This window comes from Lobosporangium transversale (assembly GCF_002105155.1).
Source record: "Lobosporangium transversale strain NRRL 3116 chromosome Unknown BCR41scaffold_80, whole genome shotgun sequence".
In the NCBI taxonomy this organism is placed as follows: Eukaryota; Fungi; Mortierellomycota; class Mortierellomycetes; order Mortierellales; family Mortierellaceae; genus Lobosporangium; species Lobosporangium transversale.
In genome coordinates this window covers 1-20,868 of record NW_019029058.1, presented here as the reverse complement: position 1 = coordinate 20,868, position 20,868 = coordinate 1, and the positions used below count along the sequence as shown (strand labels likewise).

The 20,868-nt window shown below is 40.3% G+C and overlaps 6 protein-coding genes across 6 annotated transcripts; 4 read left to right on the top strand and 2 right to left on the bottom strand.

Annotated features, from left to right (window-relative positions):
* The first annotated feature begins 118 nt into the window (after window positions 1-118).
* Window positions 119-2,772, top strand: BCR41DRAFT_365022 (ANTH domain-domain-containing protein). The gene is made up of 8 exons (XM_022026103.1): window positions 119-274; window positions 420-508; window positions 614-737; window positions 858-1,057; window positions 1,147-1,258; window positions 1,356-1,507; window positions 1,602-1,770; window positions 1,883-2,772. The coding sequence occupies exons 1-8, from the start codon at window positions 208-210 to the stop codon at window positions 2,716-2,718; spliced, it is 1,749 nt and encodes a 582-aa protein (XP_021875433.1). The 5' UTR covers window positions 119-207; the 3' UTR covers window positions 2,719-2,772.
* Window positions 2,773-5,232: 2,460 nt separating this feature from the next.
* On the top strand, window positions 5,233-7,521 carry BCR41DRAFT_365020 (hypothetical protein). Its single transcript, XM_022026102.1, has 7 exons — window positions 5,233-6,047; window positions 6,202-6,295; window positions 6,520-6,621; window positions 6,758-6,802; window positions 6,891-7,064; window positions 7,200-7,352; window positions 7,458-7,521. Exons 1-7 carry the CDS (start codon window positions 5,298-5,300, stop codon window positions 7,502-7,504), a joined length of 1,365 nt encoding a protein of 454 aa, XP_021875432.1. The 5' UTR covers window positions 5,233-5,297; the 3' UTR covers window positions 7,505-7,521.
* A 752-nt stretch (window positions 7,522-8,273) lies between these two features.
* BCR41DRAFT_365018 (chitin synthase 1) lies at window positions 8,274-11,820 on the top strand. Its single transcript, XM_022026101.1, has 7 exons — window positions 8,274-8,923; window positions 9,082-9,330; window positions 9,444-9,791; window positions 9,895-10,371; window positions 10,495-10,664; window positions 10,792-11,064; window positions 11,203-11,820. The coding sequence occupies exons 1-7, from the start codon at window positions 8,438-8,440 to the stop codon at window positions 11,687-11,689; spliced, it is 2,490 nt and encodes an 829-aa protein (XP_021875431.1). The 5' UTR covers window positions 8,274-8,437; the 3' UTR covers window positions 11,690-11,820.
* A 733-nt stretch (window positions 11,821-12,553) lies between these two features.
* Window positions 12,554-14,585, top strand: BCR41DRAFT_365017 (hypothetical protein). The gene is made up of 5 exons (XM_022026100.1): window positions 12,554-12,803; window positions 12,988-13,288; window positions 13,423-13,549; window positions 13,676-13,976; window positions 14,113-14,585. Exons 1-5 carry the CDS (start codon window positions 12,699-12,701, stop codon window positions 14,416-14,418), a joined length of 1,140 nt encoding a protein of 379 aa, XP_021875430.1. The 5' UTR covers window positions 12,554-12,698; the 3' UTR covers window positions 14,419-14,585.
* Window positions 14,586-14,675: 90 nt separating this feature from the next.
* Window positions 14,676-18,432, bottom strand: BCR41DRAFT_365016 (hypothetical protein). Its single transcript, XM_022026099.1, has 3 exons — window positions 17,345-18,432; window positions 16,443-16,685; window positions 14,676-16,259 (listed from the first exon to the last, which is right to left on the bottom strand). Exons 1-3 carry the CDS (start codon window positions 18,011-18,013, stop codon window positions 14,793-14,795), a joined length of 2,379 nt encoding a protein of 792 aa, XP_021875429.1. The 5' UTR covers window positions 18,014-18,432; the 3' UTR covers window positions 14,676-14,792.
* A 1,679-nt stretch (window positions 18,433-20,111) lies between these two features.
* BCR41DRAFT_239215 (hypothetical protein) lies at window positions 20,112-20,868 on the bottom strand. Its single transcript, XM_022020117.1, has 3 exons — window positions 20,696-20,868; window positions 20,302-20,535; window positions 20,112-20,198 (listed from the first exon to the last, which is right to left on the bottom strand). Exons 1-2 carry the CDS (start codon window positions 20,860-20,862, stop codon window positions 20,355-20,357), a joined length of 348 nt encoding a protein of 115 aa, XP_021875428.1. The 5' UTR covers window positions 20,863-20,868; the 3' UTR covers window positions 20,112-20,198; window positions 20,302-20,354.

Sequence of the window (20,868 nt, the reverse complement as noted above, 5' to 3'; positions counted from 1 at the left end):
ACGTATTTTCAGATACAATTCTACATTATTTTTGAGTTTAAGACGCCCTGACATTCTGACAGCACAATATTAAAGAGTATATTTAACATTAATTTGCTCTTGCTCTCTTGCTTTCTCTCTTTTTGTTTACTTCATTCTTCCCTTGCTTCTTAACTTGCACTCAGACTCCTTCCTCCTCTTTTTCTTTCACATCTTTATCGCTGAAGCATGGAGAAGGCAGTCATTGGGGCTACAAAGCCCAAGTGCATGTACCCAAAGCGGAAATACCTCGACAGTATGTGACATGTGCTTTCTCAATGCTCTCTGCTACCAGTTCAAGCAATGCAACTCTGAGAATACAATCGTTTATGCGCTGATTCTTTTTTCTTTTTCTTTTTCTTTTTCTTTTTTTTTTCCCTCTGAACAATATCTCTCTTTAGCACTGCTGTTCGGGGCGTCATCCTCCATGCACAACATCATGCTAATAATGAACGCGCTCCAGCCAAGATTGGCGAGCAACGTCTGGACTGTATGTTACTCTTTGCGAGTCATTGCTCTACTTATTAAACTATGTCTTCACCCGAACTGGCTATCTAATATACTAAAAAAATACTGTCTCTCCCCATGCTGATAGACGTCGTTTAAATCTCTACTGGTTGTTCATTTACTCGCTCGATCAGAGGCAGGAAATGAAGTCTTGAGTTTTTGTGCTTCGCAGCGTGGTATTCTTTCTGCTGCGTATAAAGGCGGTGCAAACAGTAAGTCCTCTTATTTCATCCTGATTTACCATTCTCCAATCCATGAAGGCCGAACAGATAAAGCATTCCCAAGGACGAAGAGCTACTCATTCATGTTTTACATGTATTGTGTCATACTAGGTGGATACACAGCTACCATTAGGACCTATGCAGCGTACCTTATTGAGAAGGTGCATGCATATCGTGAGCTGCAGCGAGATCCGGTCAGAACAGGAGTCCAAGGCCGAGATGGATACCTTCGTACACTGCCTCTAAATAAGGGTTTGCTACACCATGTCTCTGCACTTCAAAAGCAGATATCAGCCCTCTTAGCATGCAAGGTTAGGTTTGCTCAAGCTCGAAATACCCACCATTATTGGCAGTCGAAAACACCGATATTTATATACACTTTTATCGATTTAATCAACAGTTCTATGTCGACGAATTGAGCAACGAAGTGACAATTGGTGCATTTGCACTGCTTGTCCAAGATTTATTACGACTCTTTCAAGCTATGAACGAAGGCGTCATCAACATCCTCCGTATGTTTCTTTAATGCCAAAACCTGTCATTCAAATTTATCATGAATGGGCATGATGTACCCACCACTGAATGTACCGTTCGCGTTTCTTATCGTAGAACATTACTTTGAGATGACTAAGGATCAAGCGAGGCTTGGGCTGGCGATCTACAAAACTTTTGCAGAGCAAACCACAAAATGTATGGAGTACTTCAGCGTTGCCAAGCGCATGGAAGCTGTGATTCACATTACTATTCCTCAGCTCAAACATGTGAGTTTTTTCTGGAGTCATTAAATGAACGGATAATTGCGAGTATAACACTCGATTGTCTAATCAGCTTAACATATCCCTGATATAAATACAGGCACCACTGTCACTCGTCAAGACACTGGAGGAATACCTCAACAGCCCAGACTTTGAAGAGGGCCAAAAATCTACACTATCAAAATCAAACAATCTATCCTCTTCAACTGCAAAATCTCCCCCTACAAAACCGTCAACACCTTCATCTAACAACAAGTTTGCAGGGAATGGTATGTATCTTTAAACAGAATGATTGCAATCGAAACGCTTGCGTTGACTATCTAGGCCATTTAGACATCCTAATACTAAATGTGCAACAAAATATTTCTTTTCGTGCTATAGATGATGATACATGGTCACCCAAGAAAACAAAAGAGGAATCTAAACAGACCAACCCCATGAAGGATATGATCGACTTTTTCTCTAGTATTGAGAATGAAGAAACGACTATTCAACAGAATCCCAATACATTCCAAGCGCAGATGTTGACTGGAGGCAATGATTTCCAGCAATTTCAGCTCCAGCTTCAGCTTGAACAGCAACAACAAATGCTTCAGATACAGCAGATGCAGCAGATGCAGCAGATGCAGCAGATGCAGACACAGCAAAATATGATGCTCGGAAACAACTTTACTGGTATGAGTAGCTCTCAGTCCTTCCAACCGGATGTATTGGCAGCTCAACCGACAGGCTTCAGCACAAATCCATTTTCAATGGGCCAACAACACTCCAACATGTTCCAAATTAGCAATGGCAATGGTAATGGTAATGTAATGGGTATGATGAGTAGCATGCATGACATGAATAATATCGCTCCGCAGAGCACAGGAAACCCTTTCCGGACAGGATCTGCAGCAATGAGTGGCTCGTTCCCAACACCGTCGCTCCCAACGATGACTGGAGCGGCGCAATTCAACACAATGCCCAACTTGTCTTCACAGGCAATGGGAAGCACAAATCCTTTTGCGCCATCTATAAACCCTCTCAACCCTTTCTCGCCCAATTTTGGTAACGTGCAGAATCAATCTTCAGACATGATGAGTGTGAACGGCGGAAATCTGAATAGTCTGAACATGATGACTGCCCAACCTACAGGAGTTAACGGAAATCCCTGGGCTATGCAGCAACAGCAACAGCAACAGCAACAGCAACAGCAAACACCGTTTGGGCAATTCTAGTTTATGGACCACAATATTATTATTATTAATGAACTTTTATGATGTTAATGCAAGTCAACTCTAATGTCTTTGAAGAGTAAATAATCATGTTTTGCCTCATGACGGTATGCTCCAAAAAATTCTATTTATTTAATCTTAAGATTGCAGGGAGAAAAGGTGTATGTTTTGAGTCCTATTTGTTGTCAAATTAATGGCTTTGGTGGCAATCATAATTGTACATTGCCTAGTTTGCTTGGTCGCGCCGCAAATGGTTGATATCCACCAATTAATGTTTAAAACAAGATATTATACAGATATTGAGCTTTGAATCGCACAAAAAATGAGAGTATATACATAAATTGTCCTCGTCATTTGGTCATGCACATATTCTAAAAACATATAATTATTGAATTGATTTGGTCGGCTCAGAATTTTGAATAATCTTAAATGAGTTGGTGGCCAAAATCAGCCACCGATTCAATACACAAATCCCATTCAATGTGACGCGCTTTTTCTGGGCCAATTCAATCAATATATTTTTACAATATGTGCATGACCAAATGACGAGGACAATACATGTACTCACCTCAGAGCCATTGCGCTTCTTGCTTTTCGCAAGCTCTCGATACAGCGCGATCGGCCATTGAAATTTTTTTACCCACTGAAGGGTTGCATTGGCTATGTTCTGGCCAGCAACATGGTCACAATCGTGTTGAAAACCTTCCCCATGTTGTGGACTTGTGCAGTTTAGGCAAATGGCAGATTAACCTTTTCCCTCCGCTCTTTTATGACAAGTGCAGCAAAGATTGATGTCCTGGACTCGTCCACATGACAGACAGACATTCCCTCGCCCGCGACCAAGGTATAGAAGTAATTTGAATGCTGGTTAACAAATTGGGCCAAAAGAAGAAAAAAAAAAAAAAAAAAAAAAAAAAAACAAGACATTACTTGGTTATTCAGGGTCTAGGTAAACTTTGTGGCCTGCCATCCTTGAAGCCTTATTTCGTACGGCTTTCTTTGTACTCAGTTTTTGAGCCGTCTTCGACTTTTTCAATTCTCCTTGATCAGCAATCTTTCGTATCTTGTTTGGGTCATCTTTATCTTCTGAAATGAACTTTCCGCTTCTCCGATTTGGAAACCGGTACAGGCTTTTGGACTTGAGTTAATTTTGGGGCATTGAAATCTCTTGACACAAATTTGCTACCAGAAGTCCGAAAGATTTTAGTCTTTAAAGGCATGCTAGTTACTAACGTCGATGTATTATCAGTTGTCGTGACCTCATTCGTAGTGCTTGCAGTTATAGCTTCATTCGTCTCATTCCTTGCTTTCGAATCCCGCCATGATACTATCAACCTCATCATTGCTACCTAACTCATCCTTAGCCGGATCTTCATGTCTTGTAAGGAAAATACCTGTGGAATGCTTGAAATCCTCTGGGCATGCCTCAAAAGATTCGCAACCCTGGAATAGCACTTTGTACGGGTCGTCAACGTTTTTACACTCTTACTACAGTCAAATTTTTGGAAAATGAGTGATTTGTATACTCATCCTTTGTTACAATAACTGCCACAACCCATTGATGTCGATTGACACCAAGCGTTTGCAGTATATCATCTACCTTGAACCCTGTATAGGTATATCCTCTTGGGCTCTTTCTTAGGGGGGCTCTAGACTGTAATACAGTAAGTCAGAGCCAGCAGATACAACAACAACCATACCGGGATTCAGCTCAGCTTTGCGGCCAATACAAATGTCAACTTCTCCCTGGCAGCAGCAAGCAGCCCATCCTCTCGAGTTCTAAAGGGAGGTCCAACTTAACATCCGGATAGATTATTCTTGCTGCAAACCAACTGTTCTTTGTGTATCGATTTAGTCGAAGAAACTTGCGTTTTCGGATTCTTTGATTCAGATTGCCGCCTCCGGCCCCAACAAATGAAGGGTCTTTGAGAGGAGTCCTTGAATATTTGCTTGTCTTTTTGGTTGCGCTCCATCCTTACATTTCTTGCCTTTATCTTTTGGATTGTGGACGAGCTATCGAAACGTAAAACTGTCTCTTGGTATCCTGGGAGAGTGTCTCGGGGAGTTCCTTGTGAACCCTGCTAGCCATGGTTTGGAGTACCAGAGGATGTTTCTCATTTTGAGGCCAAAGAAAGCTCGCAAAAGCGCGCTACGTATCAAACTGCACCTCATATTATCAGAAAAAAAATCAGAGTGTCAGAACAAGATGTGGATACACACATCACACCCATGGGGATATTTATTGAAGTTAAAAAACGATATCAAAAACATAATTTGTTTTGATAATAATGGGGACCCATAAAGCCATGTGAGTTTTATTTTACATATCAATAACATAACTACACGTGTAAATGTGCTCAATGCAACGTCTTTTGACTATTTTAGAAGCTATTCTAAAATATTTGTAACAAATGAATTGTACCGCGACCAATTGAAATATGTGTTATGTGTTCACGTGATCCTCGTCTAGGCCAAGCATCACAGCCCGCAATGTAATAAAGCAGCAATATGGCACACATTTTCTTCTCTTTTTTCCAAAACCAACATTCTTAATTCTTTCATTTCAACAGCCACACGCATTCATGTCATCTCCAGGCAAGGACTTCAACTCGGAGGGCGATGTTCGTCCTCCTTCTGACCTCAATGTTCTCCCTGACTCTGAGACGCCTGCCACTCTAAATGTTGTGTCGCCCGCGACTGAAGTGGCGGCTTCGAAGAAGCCTCCAGGATCACCACAAGTAACGGCGGAGGATTCGTTCCATGAAGACGCAGGCAACCTCGAACTGCACTCTAGTGTCGCTCAACCAGGCGCGACTACGAATGATAATGCTCCCGCCGATACACAACAATCGAACGGAAGTGCAACAGTTGTCCCTGTTGCCCCTGTTGCCCCTCTTGCCTCTGTTGCCTCTGTTGCCCCAATTACCCAAACAACAACTACCGCCCCAGCAACAGCAGAAGTGCCTACAGATGGTAATATAACGACGCCTGCTGCTTCTGAGAGAGAAGCCAAGCTCGCTATCTTGACTGAGGCTTTTCCAACAGTGGAGAAGGAGGTTTGTGAGTTTGTGTTGGAGAGCCACCGTGGGAATGTTGAAGCAAGCATCAATGCTCTTCTTGAGATCTCCGACCCCGAGTTTCGGCCAGAGCCACAACAAGCTGTTGTGCCCCCACATCTCGCTCCTGCTCCAACTTCTAACGCAACTGTCTCAAATGTTCCCCCGGCGTTGCCTCGCCGTCAAACCCATGATAGTTTGACCCAGGGTGTAGACAATTTAAGTCTTGGACAGAATCAGAATCAGAATCAGAACAGACCACAGGCAGAACTTGATGTAAGTTCTTTATTATTATTATTATTATTATTATTATTTTTTTTTTTTTTTTTTTTTTTAAAATTCAAATGATACAAATGAATCCTACTAATTTTTTTTATTTTTTATTTTTTTCCTTCCTTATGCAATGGAATTTACGGTTATATCGAAACAGCCTATTTTCTTGGCATCAACATCCACCTCCGAGCAGCAATTGCGCGCCGACGAAGACTATGCTCGTACTTTGGCAGCAATGGAAGAATATAGAGGTAAAGCACCATAAAGATTTCTTACACAACAACACCATTACTGACCATCCGGCGCTATGATTTGTACCAATGACGCAAAGGACGTGACCAATGCAAAATAGACTGCGATATACGTGAATGTTATCACGTCACACTGCCTTTATTATAACTGCTTTAAAAAAAAAAAAAAAAAAAAAAAAGCTTGGCTCTTTTTAATTTTTACTTTTTCTTGGCATCTCTTGTAGCTCGCGAAAGGCAGAATGTTCATAATCAACAGGGCCAACAGCAAAATCATCAAGAGCAGGAGGGACCATCATTCACTCAAGAGTTTAAAGAACTCATGGATGGTATGTGGGATCATAATTCATTCTAATTCACTTCTTTTTACCGTCATTGGCATTATTGACATTATTGACATTACTTATGTAAACTTTTTTTTTATTTGATTTGATTTGTACTGGACACCTTGTTTTAAAAACACAGAGGAACTTCCCAAGATTAAAGAGCGGTTTAATGTGGCTGCAGACAGTAAGTTGGAAGAGACAGTGGTAAAATGTTTGAAATTTTGTTGTGAAAGAGCTTAAACTTACTCTTTTTTCAACTTCTTGCGATATAGCTACCAAGAAAAAGGTCACTGAATGGTACAACCAATTCAAGGCATCCAGAGCTGAGGCAGCTCAGAGAAACAATCAACATCAAAATCAGCAGCAGGATAGTGAACACTGGCTAAGGCATGACGATGCGAACCCAACTCGATACGAGTCCCGTCTAGACGATGACGCACCTCTTGGTGAGTTTTTTTATGTTCCTATTTGGATTTGTATAATATACTGTTTGCAACAACAATAGTACCAAAGCAAATCTTTATTTGTAACGCATGAAACACCATTTCATTTTTTTTTTTTTTTTTTTTTTTTGCCGCTAGCTCACAACAGGACGACTCCTCCTTTGAGTGGCAGCGGCTCCACTCCCCCTCTTCCAGCTAGACCTTACGATATCAATAGCCAACCATTAGCGTCTGAGGCGACGGAGCCTGTTTCGAATTCAACAAATACTCGCCGTACCACTCTTGAGGATGGTAAGTTAAAAACAATAATGATGATAAGAATAGAGTCATACCCTATGACAAAGGCTATATCCGCTACATCCAAAAGGCTGATGCCAAGAATCTCTTCTTTTATAGAACTTGACACTGCAATGAATACCCAAACGACCCCAAGACGACTTTAAAAAAAAAGAAAAAAAAAAAAAATGAATGTATATATTGCTATATTTCATCCTTTTCTAGGTTTCTGATCCATAAAACTCAATATATAATTAAAAGATCTGTTGTCGAACATGTTAATGAGTCTACTATGTGGCGGTGCTATTTTTAGCTGCACGTGCCAATGACATGCAAAATAAATACCAAAAGGGCAACTTTTATTTTTTTCAATTGGTGTGTTGTGAGTCGGCTGTGTTTGGACATTATGCGGGAAAAATAAACATGTACACTGTTTTAAACAGAATTGAAAACCATATTTTCTCGCCAAGCTATTCCAAGGCACTCACATAGTGATGTTCATTCAAGTTGAACTCTCTAGTTCAGGCATCAACAAAGAGAGATGAAATTTTGGTGAACAAGGGTTTACAGGATTGTCAAACTACTTGAGCAAATGTGTCTCACCTTATTACTGCATCGCCATTCTCGTGGAATGATTCCGGTTCATTTCATCTTTTTTTTTATGCCAAACACAAACACAAACACAAACACAAGAAACAAATCAAAAATAGTCCCTCCAAGAGAGATTAGACCATCGTCATCAGAACGACGCTTCACCCCTTGTTTTTCTACTCTTTCAGAGTCTACAGGTCAACTCTTGTTGGTCCAGCCCCTACCAATCCAGCTCCGCTCTTCCTTCCTTTCTTCCCTTGTCATCTTTCTTTTTCTACATTCATCTCAAAACGGTTGTCTTATTTCTTCCTAATCCTCATCCCTTCCTTTTTCTTTTTTTTTTTTTTTTTTTTTTCTTCACACATTCACTTTTGAATCTCTCTTTATTTTACTTCTTTCTTTTTTTTGTTTAATCCCGAACACTCCAAGCACGGCTTGATATCGGGCTCCTTCAGGAACAAGCTCAGAACACAGCAAAGACAGGAAAAAGAAAAGCTCTCTCTTCTACCATGGCTCACTATATGCCACTGCAGGATTTAAACGTACCGCCAGAGCAGCGGCACGGATACGCTAATCCTGCATACCCTGCAGGGCCTGGCCATGGAGGCACAACACCTGGGCTTCATCATACTGTACCTGTACCCTATCATTCTTCAAACTTGGAGACGCCATTCTTACCTCATACCGCCATTCCTATGCCTGGACAACTGCCACATCAATCCACAATCCGATATGGTGAAGTGCCTGAACGCCAAGAGCGCCGCTACAAGACTAAAAAGAATGTGCAGCTCACGGATGGAAACCTGATTTTGGATTGTCCGGTTCCTACACACTATCTCCAACATCAACGTCAGCAGAAAGGAGAAGAGTGGGAATTTATGAGATACAGCGCTGTTACATGCGATCCTAATGAGTTTAAAAACGAAAACTATACCCTTCGCCCTGCAATGTGGAATCGTGAAACAGAATTGTTTATTGTAGTGACCATGTATAACGTAAGCTTATACTACAAAATGAATTATGACAATATTCAAGAAGATTTCCTTTCCTTTTCTTTTTCTTTTTCTTTTTTTTTTTTTTTTTTTTTTTTTTTAAAAAAAAAAAAACTAATCACAATGATATTTGGTTTTTTGATGTACATTCGGCCCTATAGGAAGATGCAAATCTATTTGCACAAACTATGCATGGAATCATCAAAAACATTCGCCACCTGGTATCAAGGACAAACTCCAAGACCTGGGGTGAAGGCGCTTGGGAAAAGGTTGTAGTCTGTATTGTCGCTGATGGTCGCAAGAAATGTAACGAAAAAGTTTACAACTATTTGTCGGCAATGGGTGTCTATCAGGAGGGTATTGCCAAACGTGAAGTTAATGGAAAGGAAGTCGAAGCACATATCTTTGAGGTAAATGGCAGCAAACTGTTTTAAGATAGCTGTTATTATCCATATTTTATTTTCCGTAGAACCAAAGGGCCCTCGACTAAGACAAAAAAGACCATCTGTTTGTATAAAAATAGTATACCACACAGGTGACAATCGATCCAAGCATGAAGATTGTCGAGTCCAAGACAAGTGATTATGCGCCTGTGCAGATTATGTTCTGTCTTAAAGAGAAAAATGCAAAAAAACTCAACTCCCATCGCTGGTTTTTCAATGCATTTGGCCCAGTCATCAACCCGCGTGTCTGTGTTTTGTTGGATGTGGGAACTCGACCAGGACCGACTTCAATATATCAACTCTGGAAAGTATTCGACCTTAATTCAAATGTGGCTGGAGCGTGTGGGGAAATCAAGCCTGTCAAGGGTCCCGCTGCCAAGAACTTACTGAATCCACTAGTGGCAGCTCAAAACTTTGAGTATAAAATGGTACAACTCGGCTTTTTATTTGTGTGTGTGTTTAGCCTTTATATCTTGATTAAGATGATGCAATTGACAACATATTATTGCATTCTTTCTCTTCTCCCTTAAGAACAACATTCTCGACAAACCATTAGAATCAGTCATTGGATATATTCAGGTACTTCCTGGAGCTTTCTCAGCCTATAGGTACAAGGCTCTCCTGGCTCCACCGGAGACTCCCAACGAAGGGCCTCTTGTCAGCTACTTTAAAGGCGAGAAACCATCTGCAGATTCTGGAATCTTTGATGCAAATATGTACCTTGCCGAGGATCGAATCCTCTGTTTTGAGTTGGTAGCCAAAGCAAACTATGCATGGACACTACGATACGTTAAATCTGCATGGGCAGAGACCGACGTCCCCGATACTGTTCCTGAGTTGATTAGTCAGCGCCGTCGATGGCTGAACGGAACATTTTTTGTGGCATTGTTTTCGATTTTTCACTTTACAAAGATTTACAGGAGTGATCATGCGGCCTGGAGAAAAGTTTTATTTAATTTGCAGCTTGTATATAACGTCCTGAGCATCACATTCAGCTGGTTTGCGATTGTAAGTCCTGTAATTGATTCTTTAAAAAAGTGGACCATGATATTAAAAGTAAATCTTGATATAAAACACCATTACTTGCATTTTTACTAACAACAGCTCTTTCTTTTTTTCTTCAAACAATAGGCCAATATCTACTTAACCTTTTACATCCTATCCAACTCACTTACCGTGCCCGAAAACAGCCCATTTGGTGATAATGGTGTAGCCAAGGGGCTGTTTGTTTTCCTAAAATACGTCTACGAGTTCTTGGTTATTGCTATGTTTGTTCTGAGTATGGGAAATCGACCCACGGGGTAAGTGATATATGATGATGAATGTTTTTTACTGTTTCTGCTAATTTTTTTTGTTCTGTTTTCCATTTTTAATGCCAATGCTAATGCCGTTGTTGTTATTTGCTATTCTACTTCATGGTTATGCCAGCTCAAAAATCTTGTATACTGGGGCTATGGTTTTTTTCGCTTTCTTGATGATTTATATGACCTTTTGTGCTATCTGGCTCACAAGACTTGGAATCCAGCGTGCGGTAGAAGCAGGGGCAACGAGTTTTTCGGCAATGATGGGAGATTCGACATTTAGGACCGTTATTTTGTCGCTGCTATCAACATATGGATTATATCTCTTTAGTTCGATCATCTACTTTGATCCTTGGCACATGGTGACAAGTTTTGCGCAATATTTATGTATGATGCCGAGGTAAATATATATATATATTACTCTTCTTATGGTTCTTGTAGATGATTTATGGTGATATCCCAATATCAAAAGGATATTTTGCATGACAAAAGAGACTGACATGGCTTTTTTTTTTTTTTTTTTTTTTTTTTTAAATAGCTATGTGAACGTTCTCAATGTTTATGCATTCTGTAACACACACGATGTCAGCTGGGGAACCAAGGGTGATACAATTGAAAAGATGGATCTTGGAGTGGTCAAGGCTTCATCGGATGCCAAGACTGCAGAGGTGACAGTAGCGGTTCCAGTTGAGGAGAAGGATATCAATGAAAATTATCAACTCGCATTGGATTCCCTTCTTGAGCGAGTAGAAGAGGCACCACAGAAGCGTGATGCGAAGACTAAACAGGAGGACTACTACAAGGCATTCCGTACCAGGCTGGTGGTACTGTGGTGCGCTACAAACGCTATTTTAGCAGGGGCGATCACGTATGGAGGAGATGAGAGGTCGGAAGGATATGATGCACGATCCAAGATTTACCTTGGATTTGTGCTGTGGTCAGTAGCTTTCTTATCAGCATTCAGGTTCGTTGGGTGTGTAGTTTACATTGTCTTGCGACTGATCTCTGGCGAACTACGTTGGTGATTAATTGAGATAAAAAAAATAAAAATAAAAAAAAAGCGGGCGTTTCACTTCACTGTCCATCATTCATTAACACAAGAACACAGGAACACAAGACACAATTAGCATAATTTTAAAAGGAGTGTTGTGACGTGCAAAAGAATTTTTTTTTAGTATAAATAAATGCTGAAATCAATCTGAAAGCAACAACTTGTCCCAGATCAATGTAAGTCCTTTTTTTAAAAAAAAAAAAAAAAAAAAATAGTAGTAGTAAATCAAACATTCCCCATTCCAATGTCCCCTTCATCTTACGCAAATAAACTGTGCACACACCGATGGATTCTCTCCATTCCTTCTCGAGAGTGACACAGAGGGTTCTCGTTAATGAGGATCGCACTTACACTGTTTGCAAGAAAAAACAAAACAAAACCACCGTTTGAGGATGTGCTCGCCATTTTATATGGAGCCCGTTTATAGGTATGTGGTTTATAATTGATTCTAATCAACAAAATTCTTTTATTCTTTCATTTAGCTTTTAGATCAAGAATCTACCAGGTTTGCAATGGGTCAAGACATCACCAACGGAGCCTAGACGACTGACGTGGGTGTTGTTACTGAAACTAAAGACTAGTCTTTTTTGTAGGGAATTAATAATCTTTATCAACGAAAATGATAATAAAGAAAGTGAAAAGAGAGTCCTAAGTCCAGGTTCAAATGTCTTCCACCAGTGGATGGTGTGATGTGTCGTGTAAATGCTGTGTGAATATGTGTATTTGTGCAATGTGCAGTTTTTTGCAGAGAAAGTGATCCTAAAGATCCTTTTTTTCCCGTCCTTTCCCTTCCCTTTCCCTAGGACTTTTTTTTTTTTTTTTTTTTTTTTCCTTTTCCTTTTCCTTTCCTTTCTGTTTCACTTTCTTTCCACCAAACTCAACTCCATTCCTCGAGCAAGGCGAAGCTTTTACACACATTCTTAACTTTGCCCACTCCACAAAGGAATTAATCTCTATCCCTCCATTCGCTTCTTTTCATTCACATGGCATTTCGAGGAGCATCCTTTCTGCTCTTTGTTAACTGGCTATGTATCGTCATTTGGCTCACAACTTCATTTGACTCGACTGATGCATCCATCGTTGTGCTTGTTAGTAGTCTCTTCTTTTTTTTTTTCTTTTTTCTTTTTTCTTTTTTCTTTTTTCTTTTTTACATTTGACTTTTCTTGCGACATTGAACTTGTTCTTTTTTTTCCTTTTTCCTTTTTCCTATTTCCTATTTCCTATTCCCTGTAATACGCCTCTTACCATTCATTTATCTTTTTTTTTTTTTAGGCGACCAATGACAGCTATGTTGACAGGACTGCTGCATTTGGACCTCGGATTCCAGAGGAAGGATTGGTCCTAAATCTTATCGCAATCGAAACTTTGGATCAAAATGAGGCAACAACTGCCTGTGTTCCAATTACGGAGGAGAGACGACTGCCTTTAGCCAATATCTCATGGGTTGCTCTGGTTGAACGAGGAGGACGCTGTAGCTTTGTGGACAAGGTCCGTAATATGCAAGCCAGCGGTGCAAAAGCTGTTATCGTTGGTGATAATCAAAAGGATGGTTTGATTACCATGTATGCCCGAGGTAATTTAAAAAAAAAAAAAAAAAAAAAAAAAAAAAGAGGCAAGATGATGGGGAACTCTTTCTTCTAGATGAACAATTTTACAAAAACAAAAATTATAACACGTTCCAACTGATTTTTTTTTAACCTTTTGCAGAAGATACATCGGATGTTTTAATTCCATCTGTCTTCATCACTCAAAATCATTATCGGGAGTTGCGATATTTTGGCATGGAACTTGGCAAAAACTTTTTGGTCAAATTGTTGCCTGATGAGATTGACTGGTAAACCTTTTTCTTTTTCTTTTTTTTGTTACACTTGCTTTTATTTCTCTTTTACTCACCCACATGCATCAAGAAACACGACGCTAACTAAAGAGTCTATTTTCTATTTTCTATTTTCTTTTCTAGGCCTCTGCTCGATGTCATCATCTTTATTATCTTATCACCAGCATTCGTAGTGCTTTTCTTGTTCTTTTTGTGGAAAATGCGTCTTCGTCAACAACGTTTAGCAGATCTAGCTCCACCCGAAATCGTCAGCAATTTGCCTGTCAAGGTCTTCTTCGAATCCAAACTCAAATCCGATGATCCTGTGGAATGTGTGATCTGTCTAGAAGAGTATGCGGATGAAGACGAACTGAGAATATTGCCATGCCGACATGAATACCATGTTGCATGTATTGATAACTGGCTGATGAACCGAAAGAAGTTCGTAAGTAGTTTAAAAAGTTTATGCGCATTCTTGTTGCGGAGATTTTAAGGAGAAAGTAAGGGAGGGAGTTCTCAAGAATTCGGAAAATGCTCAAATAGTTTTGATGCAATAATGCATTGATTTTCCCCCGCTATAGTGCCCAATTTGCAAACGAGATATCTGTGCACCAACAGAGGCAACACCACTGCTTGGATCAAGATCAACAGTCGCAGCAGCAGCAACGGCAACACCCGGTTCAAGAGGAAGAATCAGCGAAACTAATTCATCCACAGCATCTCCATCACCATCATCCTCTTCATCATCATCCTCTTCTTCTTCCTCACCCAGACAGTATCGAGACACAACAAACATGATACAACCAACAGTGGTCGAAACAACACAAAATCAAAACAACACTGATGCAGTGGTCATCCATTTGAACTCTGGCTCTATCAACCAGTAACTCAGGATGCTAAAAAAGTTTAAATCAATTTTCTAGTGCAGAGAATCTACACGTCGAACTTTTGTTTTTTAATTCGCGTGTGAATACAATAGAACTTCCCAACAGCTGTGGATTATCAACAACCATGGTGTTGTACTCATGCTGTTGCTGCTTCCTTTAAACCTAAATACTTTTTTTTTTTTTTTTTTTTTTTTTTTTTTTAATAAGTACTAGCTTTTTTTTACGTCAACGTTGAAATAATAATAATAATAATAATAAAAAAAAAAAATGACGACCAGCGTCCTTGATTACTTAATATGGAAATATGTAAATTGCATCCAATTTAAAGGAATGTATTTTTTTTTTTTCCTTTTTTTTAAAAAACATTTCTTGGCTCAGTAAGTTGGAGAGGAAGGAGATCGGATAGATGGTGACAGTTGACCAGAGTGCAATGGTTGTCTGTGTGGGTTCTTAGTGGGCACAGAAGGTGGGAGTGGACTCCTCGCTCTAGGATCTGATTGCACAGCCATGTCATTGTTCGCGGCCACGGTATTGATATGCATATTTGGATTGCTTTTGCTAGAGACACCAGTACGCGATGCCACCATAATCTGCTCACTGCTCTCGTTAGAGCTGTAAACTTTAGCACGCGTCTTTTGTGAGGATGGTGATGGAGGGTAAGATGATTGCTGTTGTTGTTGGTATGCTTGACTTGGTACGCCACGTGTAGCGACACCAACAATCGGAACAGACTCTGTAAGTTGTGCACGAGATGAGGTGTATGTTTGAGTAGGCGAGCGAGGTGGCATGGGGGATAGTGAGCCGCCTTGTTTAAACATTGGTGATGAAGGGGGCGGGGGCTGCAAGACGGCCTCGCTGCTGCTTAGCTTGGGTGTCCGTGGTACCGGCGTTGGGAGAACAGGTTGCTCAATGTATCTCTCACCCTCATTAGGAGTCATGTATGCTCTGCTGGGTGTGCTTGGGGACCAATGCGTAGGAATGGCTTCATGGACAGGGGGTCGGTAGAGCAGATCGCCAGAAGACATATTCGAGTTGTATCGTGGTGGTTCTGAAACTGGATTGGGTCCCGAATGGATGGCCATACCCGTTTGTGATCCATAGCTCATACTCCTCTGCAATGTACGGTTACCATGATCATCGTACTCCTTGTCCAACAAATCGTCCATATCATACCACTGTGAATTAGGCCCTTCATTTAACTCTGCCTTGTCGCCACGGTTCCTGAAGATTTCTGATGCGTGGACAGCGGGGACCTTGTTGTCCATACGCGAAATGGTAGGATGCTCATTATCGTCTGCAGGAGGATGATTCATATAGGCTCTAGAGGAATTTTTTGCGTCCATGTCAGGTGAAGTTCCACGAGAGGAGGCCGTGTTATTGCCTGTTTTACCGCGACGGATCAGGTTGTTCAACAGGTATGCCCATTCTTCCCAGAATTCGGCTTTGGTAATAAACACAACGGCTACAACGATACCAATGATTGCCAACACCAATTCTGCAGCTGTAAACCAAGGAATGGATGGCAAATTGTGTGCAGCGGCTCTGGCACAGATTGTCTGGGTTTCATCTGATGACCTGCTCTGTGACCCATTCAAGAAAATACATCTTATCCACTCCCGAAGCCATGGGGTCTCTCGTGAGAGACCAGAAAGACGATGTGCATCCACGAAATAGAATAGCCAAAAGACTGTTAATGAGACCATCGTTGTACATAACATGAGAGCAGGACGCCATTGTCCACGTAAAAGACGCTTGGCCTGCATAGTGGAGGTGATCCTCATACGAGCATCAGAAGACAACTGTGAGAGACCAGGATCAATCTTGGATGACATCATCGCCAACTAGGAAATGAGGGAAAAAAAAAAAAAAAAAAAAAAAACAAGGAGAATTGTTTGATGATTAGACAAACTGTTTCTTTTAATTTTTATGCAAGATGAAATATCTTATCTAATGAACGTAATTGATGGATGGAAGTATGAAATTGTCTCACTTCTTTTTGCGCATTGACAAATTATAAAACTTACGTGAATCATTTTTCCGACCGTAACAATGTGACAAAGCATGGCGGGGTAGATATAAACAGCTGTAGGATAGAACAGGTAAGTATTAAGGTTAGCTGTGCTGACCAGACAGCTGAAACCAATACCCGGATACTCTGCCAAGTTCTTGACTGCGACTGGGATAGCAAAGGCCAAAGGCAATGTCCAGCAAAGACCGGTGAACCATCCGTAGTAGGCATCAATCCAGTTGGAACGCCAAACAGCGAGCTATGTTACAAACAAACACAAACACACAAAAAAAAAAAAAAAGGTTAGCCCTGATTCGTTCCTAGGGACTTAAAAAAACATGATTTTCACAAATACTAAAGGGCTGTGTAAAATTAAGATGAACAATGCAGAGGTTTGTTTTGTTTGTTTGTGTTTGTTTGTTGATGTGAATGTGTGTGCGCGTGGAATTTGTATGACACATTAGAAATTGAAAAAGAGAAAAAAAAAGACACACAAGGCGCAACTCTTCACTTTTCTTTAATGTATTGAGGGTGCCACAAGGCGGAGTGTTTATGCAAAAGAGCAGAAAGAAAGAAAGAAAAAAAAGTGCACGAACGGAGCTGAAAAACGGTCTTTTTTTTGGGGGGGCGAGTGCGCATTTGTTATCGCGATAGGATTTCGGTGAGCCTTATTTTATGAAGAAAAAGAACGATAGAAACAAACTGAAGTATAAAATTCTCTCTTGCAGCTTCCTCCCAGAAGAAAAAATAAATAAGGATGGGATTAAATAGAAGCGATAGAGATCAAGGATCATAAAAAAATAAATAATAATAATAATAATAAAAAAAAAGAGGGTCCAGAGCGTGGCAATGACGGTGTTTTTTTTTTTTTTTTTTTTTTTTTTTTGTATAATCATGTAAAACAAACTCCCCGCTTACCATATGCAATTTGTAAATCAAAAGCGAACACCAGAGGGCGCAAGTCTGGGTCAAATAGATAATCAAAACGCCCTGAATGCCACACATTCTGGAATTCTTGGCCGTGGACTGCTCAAAGTCATTGATGCATGCATTCGACACACCAGGCATCACATCAAATGCTGCATACCATAAGGATAATGAGATAGTCAAGAACAAGACCGAGATGTGAGGCTGGGATCGCTTGCCTGGTAAGACCAAGTAGGAGATGGCCATGAAAACAGCAAAGACCAAGGACACCTGTCGGGTGATGTAAGCAGCATGGAGTACATTTTCTACCGTGTTGGGTTCATAAAACGACTCGATGGCGGGGCATTTGATGCAGCAAGGGCCCATGCAGGTCGCAATGTCGAGCATCATTGTATTAGGGATCAGAGGTCCAGGGCATCTGGACATTGTTTGATTACCGGCTCCAGCCGGAGGATTGTTGGTGCCAGTTGGAGTGCCTGTAGGGAGAGAAAAATGGGTGGTCGCGCTGGGAACGACCGCTGCTTTTGTCGATACTGAAGTTGGATTAGCTGCAGTGGGTTTTCCTGCCGTGCTAGTGTCTGGTGCCGCGGCTGTTGCTGATAGGAGTATAGCAAGGGCTAGGATGCTACCTGCCGTCAGCGACTTTAAGAGTCGAACCATTTTTTATTTCAAGGCTAAATGTACAAAAATAAAATATATATGAGGGGAAATGGTGTGAAAAGGTTACAGATAACTGAGCTTTTAAAACTATGAACACGGTAGAGGGATGGAAGGTTGATTGAAATACAATGCGTGAACAAAGCTGAAGGACGCCAAACGCAGAAGGTGTAGAGAGAGAAGGGAAAATTAGGTCTAAAAAGGGATGATCAAAGCGGACAAAATGATATTCGACAAGGGATAAAGTATTAGTATTAAGGATTTTAAGTGTGGAGGGGTAAAGATTAGCATGAGGATGAGGATGAGGGATAAGAGGGGATCATGCAAAGGTATTTGCAAAGCGAAAGGGAATGAGCGATACGGATGTATGGCGAGGACATCAAAGAAAGAGGGAAAAAGAAAAAAAGAAAAAAGAAAAAAAAAAGAAACAGCCAAAGAGGATAAGTACGACAAATGAAAAAAAAGAAGTGTAGAGTGGAGGTCACAATTCTGTCTTTAAAATGAATTTTCACTCACTCTTCTCCACAGGAACATGGACATGTACCTTCACGACGACAAATATACTTTATTTGTTTACATCTTTCCTTTATTTACGCTGTTCATAAATAAATGATTGTAAAACTTGTATCCTTATCCTAATGAGTAGTCTATAGAATGTGGGGTGGAGTAGAGGGGATCAGATCAGAGCGAAAGGTGTAGTTGTCACACATGCTATTTACAAGTTAGACTAGACTATTTTTTCTTTCTTAGACTTGCATTGCATTGCATTCTTTGCTCTTTTTTTTTCCCTGTCCCCTGGTCCTACATATAAAGATGCGAAAAAATGGGATGATTGAACTGGTCTATGCTACATACAGTTGGAAGTACAGTACAAGAAATACAATCAGCCTCTCGTGCTTTTTCGGCTATGAATGGACAGATAAAAAAAAAAAAATCAGTACCTGTAGGAATGGATACCAATGGTTCCCCCCTGGTTGGGACATTGTTGTTATGTATCCATGCACAGTAAACGATTGCTTGTATTCAAAAGAAGTCTCGGAATGCATCTTGAATTAAGTATAAATATATATTTATATTTACTGTTACAGTCATGACCCCTAGTTCTGCTTTGGCATGACCATGCCGATGCCTTCTTCAATTGGATGGATTAGTTGTTAAAAAATACCTCACAAACCTTTGGACACTCGGTTCTTTGTTTTTACAAGCTAAGCTATCACTATTATCACTGCTCCCAAGACTATAGGACGTTGATAAATATATACATACACAACGTCCCTTTTAAAATTAAAAAAGGTGCAAGGGACATGTAAGCATACAGAGACAATGCAGAGGAAAAGCCGAAGAGCCTTTTCGATAGACTTTTATGGGCAAGGATCAGATCATCAGGGCAAAAGGGTTTGGGTTGGCTATTAGTTCGGGCCTGAGCAATGTCATCACCACTTTTTCTTTCGCCCCTTTTTTTTATCACTATTATTATTCCGCTTAAGAAACAACACCAAGCTGGTAACGGATGGCGCTGGACATTTCAAACGACCTCTTTATTTGTTTTTGTTATTTATCATGACCGTTAACCAATGTTGTACAACCGGAACACCAATTCTTTCTGTCAGCCATAATTGGTTTTTTCTTGGCTATACACGTGCGGAATCCTTATTTCAACAACATCTGACGTGTTGGGGTGTTAGTTTAGCGCACGTTTTGTATTTTTCTTGAGGTATACAGGACCATAAGCCTAGATGCGAAAGATACAAAATACAGATAAACAGAACGGGAGTGTAGTTTTTTTTTTTTTTTATATATCGTTTACAGTGGTATTTCGAGGGTGCATCTTGCTCGATCTAACAGCTCTTTTTTTTTTTTTGGGACATTAAAAATAGCGATGGTTTGGTTTATATGGAGGAATAAAGTTTTTGACAGGGTCATTTTACTTTTTTTTTTTTTTTTTTTTTTTTTTTCTCATTGCATCAGAATACAAGTTACTTCAAGGCTGGTTTGGTAAGAATGTACATGTCTATGCACAGACAAATTACCGCCGTTTTCATTCCGAGGCACAGACCATGTCAGAGATGGTCTCCCCAATTCTTCCCTCAACGTACCGAGTCTCCCGCTGGACGACATTAACAATGCCAAAGAGAGAATCCAAACGAAAACCTCGAAAAGATCAAAAGACTACACTTTATTGTTTATACTATTAAAAGAAAATAAAAAGTAAAAAGTAAAAAGTAAAATGTAAAGAGATAGAGAATAGAACGTACTATCAAAACAACATTGACTGGTATTCCTTAACTCACTTGACGGATCTACGCTCTTCCTGCTCTGTTTTCTTCACTGCTCTCTTGCTCTCCTAGATCATGTAACCCCATTGTTTTTCGCGCTTACGGATGAAGCTTGCCAGGCTCATGACCGCTGCAAAAGTTTCTTCGCCTGAAGGGATGATTTCTGTCTCTGGTAATAGAAAACCATAACGTCCTGTGTCCCTGAGCTCGACCCCATAAGAATACTTCACTTGACCTTTTGCATAGGTCCTAGGGAAATTTATACATCATCAGGGGATAAAAATAACACTGAGCATTTTTGACGAACTACGCTTCTCCAAAAAAAAAAAAAAAAAAAAAAAAAAAAAAAAAGCAATAATAACAGCAGCGATAGCGACAGTAACAGCAACTAAATAAAAGAAAGACTTACCAATCAATTGATCCACCACTAGCTTGATAGATGACGTTACATATGCTACCAACAGTATATTTCTTTCCATGCACTGCACGCAGCGCCTTCGTAGCTCCCAATGCTCCTTCCATGATATCCTCCTCATCTCGTGGAACGCTACTGCAATCGCCACCAAAGGGTATCATCCATAG